This window comes from Lynx rufus, unplaced genomic scaffold, assembly GCF_022079265.1.
Source record: "Lynx rufus isolate CCGP_SWC_20201006 ecotype Redwood Valley unplaced genomic scaffold, mLynRuf1.p SCAF_5, whole genome shotgun sequence".
Classification (NCBI taxonomy): Eukaryota; Metazoa; Chordata; class Mammalia; order Carnivora; family Felidae; genus Lynx; species Lynx rufus.
The window spans coordinates 117,276,885-117,289,654 of NW_025814867.1; the positions used below are offsets into that span (position 1 = coordinate 117,276,885).

The 12,770-nt window shown below is 36.0% G+C and overlaps 1 protein-coding gene across 1 annotated transcript in view; it reads right to left on the minus strand.

Moving 5' to 3' along the window:
- Positions 1-12,770, minus strand: part of EPHA3 (EPH receptor A3) — a 352,910-nt gene that overhangs the window by 68,267 nt on the left and 271,873 nt on the right. Inside the window, exons 6-7 of the mRNA XM_047099501.1 lie at positions 8,507-8,631; positions 5,400-5,562 (exon numbers count right to left, since the gene is read on the minus strand). Of these exons, the coding sequence (XP_046955457.1) occupies positions 5,400-5,562; positions 8,507-8,631 (288 nt within the window). The remainder of the gene's footprint in view (positions 1-5,399; positions 5,563-8,506; positions 8,632-12,770) is intronic.

Here is a 12,770-nt window from a genome sequence, read left to right on the forward strand (position 1 = left end):
ATAATGCAGTTTTAGGGAGAGCTAAATGATGCAAATAAAGAGACATGGCAGATGGGCTGTAAGAAGTTTTCTAAGCATCTGAAAATAAGAGCTCCGAGTGTGGTAGGGTGGCATCCTCATAATATAAACTGCTGCAAGCTCTTTATTCTTTACTACCAGCAAACTGTTTACACCACTGTGGCAGGCACGGGAGTGCCTGCTCGCATCTTCCCGCTGCCAAATTTGCAGCGGGCAGACAGCCTCCAGCTGCTGCACCTTCAGGACCCACCGCAGCCTTCATGCACGGGCCACCCTCCCCTCCATGACTAAACACTACAAGGGGACTGGAGCCAGGCCCTCCCTGCTCAGTGCAGGACTCCTCTAAGGCAGTCTTCACTCTGGGGCTCCCCACCACTTGCGGGACCCCCAGGGGAGACCCGCAGAGCTGCGCTGCTGGCTGAAGCTCCTCCTCCTCCACTGTTCTCTTTCCCTCCACCTCTTCACAGACGCTGACAGACATCCCAGCAAGAGGTGCAGCCTGACTGCTTCTGTTCTTCCCGCCTCTTTCCTCTCTCTGCATTTTCCCCTATAAAGCTCATAGAAGTCCATCTTAACATCTCTCTCCCAGAACCCCTGGACGGATACATACCTATCCATTGGATACAGATCTGTGATTAGTTTGTAAAGTAACTTAACCTAGTGATTCAATAATCCTCCGTAAACCTATAATAATAACTCTATCTCATGCTTTCTATGTTGTACGTACATCGTAGTAACTTCTAAAGGGCAGCAAGGTCTGCATTCTCTGTGAAGTTTAGCCAGGAGATGAGATAAATGTCAATGAAACTGGGAGAGGAAGCATGATAGAAGGAAGAGGAATTCTCTGTTTCTTTTTCTGTCATAGACAGAATTAAATTAGGACATCTCTGCAATGTCCTCCAGCTCTAAATATCTATGAATCCTGGGGACTACCTAAGGCACATAATCAAAATGGATCATTTTTGTTAGTGAAATTAGCAAACATTTATAGTGAGGGATTTTGAATAAATGCATTATAGAGTTGTCTAAAAATGTTACGTGGAACACTTTTAAAAATTGCTGTCTATTACATGTCTTAGAAACTCATTTTGAATATGTTTTCCCACAAGCAAACTGCTTCCCCTGTTTCTGGCCACTTCCCATTTAGAACATCCTGCACATACAGCCGACCTTCTCTCCCTAAAGCAGACTGGTTAGGAGCTCAGTCTCGTGAAACAGAATGCTTGGATTTGCACTTATTTTGCTGTGTGACACAAGATCACTGTTGCAAGGATTAAATGGGTTAATACAAGCAAAACACTTAAAATAGTTCCAAGCACTGAGTAAGTGCTTAATAAATGTTATATATTTTTATTATTTCATTTCTCCAGTAAAAAAACTGGCAAAAAGTGCTGTGGATTCAGTTTCTGCCCAGTGAGGGTTTCCAGACAGTTGACTTGTCTGCTTTCCCAAGCACGTCAGTTTCATTCTGTTTGTACTTCATGCTTTGGAGATGCCACCTTGACTCTAGGGAAGCCCCTTTACTCCTATGAACTCTACAATTTCAGCATAATATCTTTTTTTTTTTAATGTACAACTGCAGCACTAGATTAGTACTCCAAAATTTGGAGATTCTAGGTTCACTGACTCTACTTCCTAGTTATGCAACCCGAGAAAAAACACACATAAACTCTGTCCTAAACCATGTATAAAGGAAATAATAGTACCGGAATAACTTATGGAACAGGATCAAATAAAATGCTTATGAAAGTGCTTAGTGGGTCCCTGGATGGGTCAGTGGGGTTAATCGTCCAAGCCTTGATTTTGGCTCAGGTCATGATTTCAGGGTTCCTGTCAGTGCAAGCTTGCTTGGGATTCTCTCTCTCTCTCTCTCTCTCTCTCTGCCCCTCCCCTGCTCACTCTTTCTCTCTCTCAAACAGACAAAAACAAAAACAAAACAAAACAAAAACTTAACAAAAAAGAAAGAAAATGCTTAATATATTATCACATAAATACATAGGTTCTCGAATCAGACCTGTCATTTACCAATTGTGTGATTTTGGAAAGCTTACTTAAACCTCTCTATGCCTCAGTCTCTTTGTCTGTGAAATGAAGATGATAATAACTATAAAAAATAAGACATTTTGGGGCCCCTGGGTGACTTAGTTGGTTAAGCATCCGACTTCTGCTCAGGTCATGATCTCGTCGTTCGTGAGTTTGAGCCCCGTGTCGGGCCCTGTGCTGATAGCTCAGAGCCTGGAGCCTGCTTGGGATTCTGTGTCTCTGTCTCTCTCTCTCTTCCCCTCCCCACTAACACTCTGTCTGTCTCAAAAATAAACATTAAAAAAATTAAAAAAAAAGATAATTACAAAAAATATTATCTAAACTCCAGGTAAAAACCCACTTTGTTCTACTAAGAAATATCTATATGTGTTATGAAAGATAACTTGTATTATAATTTTTAAAAATAAAAACTAGAAAAAAATTAGAATAAACAGCAAAATGTTAAAGAAATACAAACATCAGTCTTATATATATATATATATATTTTTTTTTTAAATATCAATATATAACAAATAAGACTCTTAAGTTCTTAGAACGAATTTTTATGAATACATCATTCTGATTAAAAAAACAGAGAGTTGATTTTGTCTTTTTTTCCCCCTAAGACAAAAGATACCTTTTTTTCTCATCCATATTTAAAGTCTGGAAGAATTCTATGGTGAAAAAGAGTAAACTGAGTTTTTAAAATATCAAACCGTACCACTCAAAGATTTTTATAATGAGGAACATGATGTTAAAAAGCTCATCTTTTCCTTCTTATTCTCTTTTCATCTGCTGTATCCATCAGTGGAAGTATTGCAAATATAAAACTTATTTGGCAAAACCCCCAAACCCTGTAGTTTTCAAATGGAATATTTCTTAAACCTCAGACACGGAAGCCTCATTAGGGGTTCGTGCAGAATGCCGTCACGGCAGTATCTGTAGTAAATCTGGAATCACATTAGTATATTGGGATTTGTTGTTCCCTTTGAAAATTTACATATCACCTAGAGTTAAGTGCTGATTAAAAACAGAAAATATGTTTATCTAATGGTGATCTGACCCTCCTGCCCCTCGAGATACCTAATTTCTACCACAGGATATAATGAACATGTGTTTTTTCGCTTTCTGGGATTTGTGATCTTTCTTGGTAAAGCAAATGTAGGTTTTGTTGTTCTTAACTTAAATAACCATTTAAAAGTTTGAAAAAAAATTCAATTTGTAATCATTTCAGAACAAGAAACTTGTTTGCGGGGCGCCTCACTGGCTCAGCTGGTGGAGCCCACGACTCTTGATCTCGGGGTTGTGATTTCCAGCCCCACTTTGGGTGTAGAGATTACTTACAAATAAAATCTTTAAAAAAAGGCAACTTTTTTGCATTACTTAAATGTTACAAAAAGATTGAGAACTACCAATGTTAAATTGCAATTAAACTCTGTTATGATGTCATCTAAAATTTTAAATTTGTTTTAAACCTGTTCAGGATGCACTTTCATGATATTTTATAACGTTCTGGTTTCTAATGTTCTCGGAGAGCCATTCCTCCTTGGAGTCCCAGAGGGAAGGCTGCCCATGGACGAGTCCTGCCTTAGGCAGAAGAGGCTGACTCCTGTGCCTTTGCGGTGTTTAGTCATGGAGGAGAGCGTGGCCCCTGCAGGAGGCCTGCGGTGGGTCCTGGCAGGTGCAGCAGAGGAAGGCTGTCTGCAGCTGCTGACTTGGTGGCAGGGACATCCGAGCAGGCACTCCCAAGACCGCCCCACAGGTGAAAACACGTGTATCCATCGCAGGAGAATTAGCAGAGGTTTTGAAGTATATATAGATTAGTGTTTTGGGGGATGGCAGCTCGCCTTCGAGTTAGAAGAATTACCGCGTTTCAGCGTGAGCTGATAATTTCTAAGAACACTAGATTCTCAACACCTTGCGGAAGGTACAGCTGGTTACGGTAAGTAGCGTTTCCAATCAGCTGACAAAAGGTGTGCCATAAAATAGCATAACTGTTTGATACAGTAACTATTATTTAACTTAAACTGTTTTTTATAATTTGTGTTTATCTTTTAATGTTTCTATTAGGTATGGATTGTGGGCATAATAAAAATATTACCGTACCAAAACCAATGTGCTTTTAGATCGCAGACAAAATATTTAGACAGGAAATACACATGCCAGGAGAAATGCCAAATCAGAACAGTCAAAAGAGATTACTGGGTTTCTCTTCGGTACTGTGCTGGCCATTGTCAGACCCTCCCTGGATGATTTTTTCTAAAAGGAGTTCATCTTTGATTGTCTTTCTAGGCTATTTTACAACTGTGAATTTAAGTTGCAGGAAACTGAGTGGTGTATACAATTTTTCCCATTACAATTAAAATAAAACGTTCACTAGAGATAGAACTGGTTTATGTACAGTAGAAAAGATGACTCCAATCATTACATTTATTGTCCTATAGGATATTAATCAGTCTGGGACAAATTAATAAATTTAAGTATTCCTGATTGCCTGTAATACATACGCACACAAATATGTATTTATATATGCATATTTATCTGTTCTTCAAATTTTCCTTTAAACAAGTTTAATCTAAAAAACAAATAAACCAGTTTAATCTTTTTTAGAATAAACAGAAATAAATATATAATAGTCTCCTCATTAATTAATACACTAAATAAAATCCTTAGCTTGAAGTTGAACTTGTGTTCACTCCATATTAGTACCATGGCCATGATATTTATTAGCTTTTTGAAAATCATATTTTAGCAGAGGGTTTTTCTAATATGAAGCAAATGCATTTGAAGAAAAGAGAAATGCTACTGGGAAAATGTTTGCCAATTTTAGACCAGTCTATGCCAAATTTGGTGTCAGACACACAAGATTATCCAAATTGCTTGTGAATGTGAATGAGGTGATAAATCAGGTTTTAGAAAATCCTTAATCTCCAAGTGATACAAGATTGAATATGTTAAGGATTAAAACAATATTAACATCCTCATGGATCAGCAAGTTTCTTTTCCTGGTTCACTGAATCATGCAATGAACCTGGAACATCTGGATGAACAGGTACTGGGAGTATGTTACCATATTAAATGGCGTTCCTCAAAGCAATTTATGGCCAACAGAAGACCAGTAGCATTCCAGGCCTTAGAATATGTTTGATTTGTAAAAAAGAAAAAAAAAACCCACACAGATGCACACCCACACTACAGACCCAACGCTATATAAATGGCTAAATATTTCAAGCAGTACACTTTCAATGTGTCTAAATGTCAACATATTATCTAAATTTAGATAGGGAGAAAAAGAGTGAATTATCAGACAACTTTGCAACAGCCCTCCCCCCTACACCCTAAACTGAAATAATACATACAGTCCGGGCTAGTTTCAAATTCAAACTTGCGACTGTTGGTCCCATAGCCAGCTGCAGTTCGGGCTCGGATTTGGAATACGTAAGTAGTGTCAGGCTTGAGGCTACTGATGGTAACATTCGTGCCTCTTGCCCTCAGAATGGTATAACTTGTCTCTTGCTCCTGCTTTGAGGTAAGAAAAATCATGTTACAATCAAATCTTCATAAGGCTATTGGATGGTAAAAAGGTGAGCCACCCAAAACCAGTTCTTTCAGATTTTAACATAGGACATATAAAAGAGATGACAATTATTTCACTCTCTGAATACAATAGAGGCATTTTGAAGCTAACAATATATACAGAATTTCCTAATTTGGATAAAATGATTTGCGCCTTGCACATAAAGCAGGAAAAGTTAGTTTTCATTCTTACCGGTTAGTGAACATGCAAGTGATATGCTTTCTTCACAGCCAAGCCTGAATGAAAGCTTCAATCCAATTTCAAAAATAAACTTACAAAGAGGAACATATCCTTTTGAATTAAACCTAATAGGGATGCCCTACTGATTCTCAGAAAGATATCAATTATAAAATACTAAACTTTAAAAAGGCCCAGGTTTTACATATGGCGCTACATTAAATTTCTCAGCATCACTTATATGTGCACTGTATTTAATCTAAGTCACTGTGGTTTAGCAGAGACAAATATTTTCAGATCAAAGCCTAGAGACATTTCCCCAAAGGATCTTCTCCAGGAGACTTACATTGTATGTTAGGAAATTCACAGTGCAAAGTAACAGTAAAGTCTTTGTGTCAAGCCTTGTGTACAAAACTCGGATTTTCAGAGAATTGTGTTTTTCCCCTAAGGCACATTAACATATACTGAGCACTTTATGGGTAACCTGATTTTGAACAATGGTGGAATGCCCTGCACCTGTGCCGGGGCCCAGAGTGGATATCCTCAACCAAAATAACAGAATTTACCGGAAAAAAAGTTGTACATTACACACATTTTTTAGTTAATGATGCTGGTTATGTATTGAATCACATTTGAGTTGGTATATTAAATAATAAAGAGGATCAAATATATTTATTTTACAGAAGGAATTAATTCATTTTTTAAAAAATTGAGCATATGCCTGGAACTTGAATCTGTTCATCATCATTAGTGAAGTAAACAGTCAAGAAAACAAGACCTTAAAAAAAAAAAAGAAAAAGTAAAAGAAAGCTAGACCTTACAGAATTTAAATCTAGTGAAACATTCAAAACATTTCTAAGCATCATTATACATATGTATATGCATATGTATATGTGTGTATATATACATATATATATGTATATGTATATGTGTATATACATGTGTCCGTATATGTGTATATGTATTTGAGAATAATTTTTAAATTTATGATTTAAGATAAAAGATATTTAAGATAAAAATAAGTATTTATATAAATGTATATATTAAAGATAATATTGCAAGTAAGTTTGCATCAAATTTTTAAATGTTTAAGGATTAAAAAGTAGATTCAGCCATTTTTTCCTGCACTGGTTAATACTGTTTTAATATAAGGATGTGCATTGTGCTTTGTTGGTAGAATCTGACAATTTCAGAATTTTGTGTATGTTTGTCAAGATATGAACATAGTTTAACTGTATTTTTGAATTAGCTCTAAATGTCTAAAGGTTGGGTGTTTTCTGGTTTTGCTATCTAATCTGAACTGAGGCATATCATTAATTTTTTTTTATTTTGTTGCATTGTCTATAAGACATGGATTCTTATATTTGCCCAATCTATCTTGTCACACTTTTAAAAACAGAAGATCACGATCAGATGAGTATTTCACAGTGTCACAGTGGAGAACCAAAAGCTAGGATGTAAGTTATTTATACTATGACTTTAGCACAGTGAAGTTTATTAGGCCTCTTGTTTTCTTTTAATGAGAGAGACATTCCTTTCCCTGCATGTGGCAGTATGGGAAAAAATGGCATCATACTTGTTTGTGAAATACATTACCCTCAATAAAGAGAATAACTACACAATGTAGATAAATGTTTATAAATTACTTTTTTTTGCACAACTGTTTATACCACTAATTCTCTAATGATCCATACTCAGGTAGAGCAAGGCTTGTAATACAGGGAAACATACTAACGGAGGATTCATGGCTGCCTGGAATCAAAACAGATACCTGTTTATTAGCAGTGAGCTTGTGAGAAATTCAAATAATGCCATGGACTCTGTTTTCTTATTTGTGGATGAACCTATTTGCCCACTTTCGTAGGATTATCAGACAGCTCAAAATTAAATAATGTATGCAGAATTGTTCTATGAAGTGCTCTATGAATGCACAATTTGTTTTTAATTCACCTTGAAATACTTTGTAAACTCCACACAAATATGTTTCGTTCACATTGGTAGCTATAAAGCCACCCACCTCTGATAAGATTTGAATACATCTTGCTTTCAAACCTCACCATAATTTATAACCAAAGAAAAATAAGTGCCATTTAGAGTGATGAAATACTGTATCCTAAATTCTACTTATAAATAATCATGTACCTATTTTTATAATTGTATTACTGAATCACAATTTTATGATGCGGACCAAATTCATCCATCTATGCCCACCTTCTAAATTACCTTGTACGGCATCAAGAAAGCTTTTCATTGTCAGTTCAATTATACAATGGTTTTGTTATTAGTTCAATGTTCAACAGTTCAGTATCTGTACTGAATGAAATTCATGTGAATGTGAAGGTCAGGAAACGATGCCTAGGCAATACACTAAGGAACAGTCCATCAAGAGATGAAGGAATCACTGTGAAATAGCTGATAGAACAGGGGTCTCTCAATGTAGAAGGAAAAATGTCATTTCCAATGCCATAACTAGATGGCTTCAGTTTGGTACTGACATCTTTGCTGTGGCTTATTGCTATAGAATGGGGGATATTTGGCACAGTGATTTCAAAATCCCACTCTACTTATAAATCAAAGGTATCAGAGGACCCAAGTTCCAAACAGAGCTCTACCATTTCTTAGCAATGCCATTGGTTTCTTTGCAAGTGCACAGCTCATAAGAAGGTAACCTCTTTCCCTACACAGCCCAACCCTTTAACGTCATCTCCCCACCTTTTCATAGTATTTGACCTCGTAGTCCAATATGATCCCATTAGGGTGTTCAGGCTCCTGCCAGGATAAAGAGATGCTGTTTCTGGATGTTCGATCCTTCTTAATCGTCATGACAGGTGATGGAGCTGTAAAGAAAATGGGAGGGGATGGGGGAGGACACAAATCAATCCAATTGGGAAGGGCGGTAAGGAAGAGCAGAACGAGAAGGGAACAAGCAAATGCAAGCTATCATTCCTCTAATCTTTGGCAAGAAAGCACTATCTCCATTTCAAAGGCTCTGGAGTATTAATCTGGCCCCATATCAAGCCTCAGCAGCTGGATTATAGCCTTGGTACATACAGGCCTATGGAAAATGAGCTGAGATTTTCAGCTGCTGGTGGACTAGTGGCAAGTGAGCAGATGTTTTCAATCTGCTACTATAATGTAAGCAATGAAATATATTTGATATATTAAAAAAAGAACAAAAAATCAGGGCTACCTATTTGTTATAATGTTGCAAAGTTATTAATGCCAGATTCTTCAGCTCATTGATAACATTTTCATATGCAACTCTTTAAGAGGACTGGAATCCATTACGCACCAGGAGTCCCTTGGTATCTATAGATAATAATAATATTTACTGTACTGTAAAATACACAGGGTTTAGAACATATTATAGTAGGTCTTGACTTCTAACCAAATCTCTCATGAATAAAAATATCAGGAAACAACAATCTTCTGCTGTTACATTTTTATTTCTTAAAATATATATATTTAATAAAAATACCAAAGAACTGAATACACTTTGTGTCACAAATCTTGGGACATATTTTGAGGTGTCTTATTGGGTGTTGACTTTGTATTTGTTATGTTTTGCTATGCATTATCTAAAGTACAGAATATGAATAAAAATCATCTGTTTGGATCAGATATCATACGGTTACCTTCATTTCTAATGGAAGATTAAATATATTTTAAGTGATATCCTCCTTAAGTCCTTCCATTAAAAAAAATGCGTACTATCCCTCAGTGCACTTCTGGTTTCAGATCTCAACCTTGGTACACTGGCCAACTGAAATATCTCACTGTGGGGTTCAGCAGCATTCTGCCCTAATAGAATGCGGCAAAAGAAATTGCAAACATGAAACAATACAAAAATCAAGAATTATCAAGTACATTAACTGTTGAATTGTTTTCACTGCTAAAGGACCTATTTTCTTACAGATTTTTCTCAATCAAGAAGCATTAGAACGCTGTGTATTTGTATTCCCCAAAATAGCCAGCATTGGAAGATTCCTATTTGTGGATTTGATGTTTCTGTGATTGTCCCATGCTGACGTTTGGATCTAACCTCTTAAATTGTTCCTGTCTGTAAATGCTTTTCATTTGTATTCCTTACTTAAAATAGAGCTTTTGCTAAGCTTGCCTCGTGACACTGTATTAGAAAGGGTAAATCTAAATGAAAAATCTGCTTCAATAAATTCCCCATCCTCCTATTTCTATTATTTGTAAGATCTTCTGAACTCTTTTGTAATTAAAGCTTCATTCATTTAATGGCCTGGGAATGATAATTTAATCTTTTGCCAAGGAAAAATGTAGCTGTTGCTTTTCTGATGGGAAAGTAAATATATTTTCTTATCCATATTTTGTTCCCATTAGCAATTAACATCCTTTCATGTAACTTAACATCATTTACCTTTCATATTCAATTTTTGTCTATTCAATATTATTGTTTTATTTCTTGGATTGGCCTCACAGCACCCTCACCCCTCCAACCTGTACTGGTTTGCTGCTCTTGAATTGATTCTTAGCAAAGGGTAATTTATTTTGGTTATATTTCATTAAAATTTTATAAATGTATTCAATGTTTCTAAATACATCATTCAGTTATAAATAAACAAAAATATGTTAATTTTTGAGAATTATTTTCTTTTACTTTAACCTTTATATTTAAAAAAAAACAATTCATTAATTGTTAATAGAAAAGTTGTAGCCCTAATGTCCTGCGAAATAAATATTGTTTTGTACAAAATGAAAAAATTCCACTCATTTTTGTTCTGAAATAAATCCATTAATGGAATAACTTTTAATGTATACTTACAGAGCATTTCAAAGATTCTTGATGTTGGAACACTTTCTTAGTAAACCCATGGAGACCCTACTTTCATTCATTCCATATCACCATGAAACTGGTTTATTTTTCCTAACAATTAAAATACAGTTTTCAGAGAAGTTTTGAAAATTACCATGTATGGCATCTCTCCTTAAAAAAACAAAAATAAAACAACAACACAAAACAAAAGCAAAACAAAAACAAAAAATGAGAGAGAAAATAATTCATTTCAAAGAACAATAGTGAGGAAGGCTGTATTAACTTTTTAATGAAAGCTTTCCAGGCTGCTTGGGATCTGCCCAACGTTTACTGCTTCTGCACTGAGCAAGACTTTATAACTGCTGAAATTCTTCAAAGATCTTTGAGCAAGCTGCAGGGCCCTGTTCGACTGTAATAAATAGTCTTTTGTAATTCCACACTTACTTAAGTAGAGGCAATTGCTCGGAGCTTGTGCCTTCTCTAAGTTAAATGAACCTCTTCTGATTGCTGCTTTTAGGCCCCTGTTAAGTCATTTGTTCTGCTCTTTTAGTGCACGCCTCTTGTGTTGGCTACATTTCAGCAGTGTCAGCCCTGTGCACCAGCTGGGATCCTGTCACATTTAGGTAATGCTCATCAATATTTTAATATTCATAAATAATTAACAGAAATTGTTTTTCTCTCTCCTAATAAATAATTTTAAGACATAATAAAACATACTGCAGGAAGAGATGAATTCCGTGGGCATTACACTGTATCAGTGCTCTTTAAAAGATATTCTAGAACACTCCAAATTCATGTCTTGAAGTATAATTTATCCACACTTCCTTAAGTGCTCACAGAATTTGTAATATTAATGAGAAACAGTGATATGGATTACATCTCTTTAAGTTAGTTTCCAGGTATTAAAGGGTGATTGTTCAAAGTGCTAGTTTCCAAAATCCATACAAATCCTTTAAATTTATTATTATATTTTGTATTTAAGAGAACACGGTATTGCATATATATCATAAAATAGATTTGATTTTTTGGTCTTCATTTCCTTTTTTTTTCTTTAACTTTGATTTGAAAGAATGCCAGGTAATAGTTACATGGAATGAAAAAAAAAATCTAGGGGAGCCTGGGTGACTCAGTCCGTTGTCTTACTCTTGATTTCAGCTCAGGACATGATCTCACAGTTCCTGAGATTGAGCTCCATATCAGGCTCTGTGCTGACAGCACAGAGCCTGCTAGAAATTCTCTCTCTCCCTCTTTCTCTGCCCTTTGCCCGCTGGTGCACATTTGAGAGTTTACTCTCTCTCCCTTTCTCTCTCAAAATAAATAAATAAATTTATATATATATAATATATACTGGTCAACACCCCAATAGCCCAAGATTAAGAGTTTTAATCTGGTGCCTCTTTTATATATATTAAATGACACATTACTAAAATGACTATCTTATTAAGAGAACGAAGTTGATGACAAAATAGGCTGCTATGAAACTGGTCCAGGCTTTTATGCAGATTAGTAAATGCAGAGTTATACCGGGAAAAAAATATGAAAAAGGGGTAACAAGAAAAATTAAAACAGTAAGAAGAAAATAATTTTTAGTAAGTTAATGACCCTCTTTCAAATAATGTCTTGGTGTATAAAATACATTTTGGTTATATTGGTATTTGAGAGGGAACAATTATTTGATCTTCGCTTTTGCTGTTCTGGGTATAACCGGATATACATGTCCTCTGGAAAATGAAGAATGGAGACATGATACACTTATAGAGTGAAATGTATTATATTTTAACTGAAATGTTTCCTAAAAGAATACACATACAAGAAAAAAGGGTTGGGAGGGAAAGAGAGGCTCAGGAATCACACAGTTAATTATCTTCCACGAAGCCTTCCTATACTTACATTACACCACTGAAAAATTATGACCCTTCAAGGTACTACAAAAATTCTGTGGTGTCACAGCTGACTTGCTCAAGGTTCTTTCAATTAGTTCTTCTTTAAAAATTTTCTTTGGTTGGGGCATCTGGGTGGCTCAGTCGGTTAAGGGGCTGACTTCGCTTAGGTCATGATCTCGCGGTTCGTGGGTTCGAGCTCCGTGTTGAGCTGTGTGCTGACAGCTCAGAGCCTGGAGCTTGCTTCGGATTCTGTGTCTCCCTCTCTCTCTCTGCCCCTCCCCCACTCGCACTCATGTCTGTCTCTTTCTCT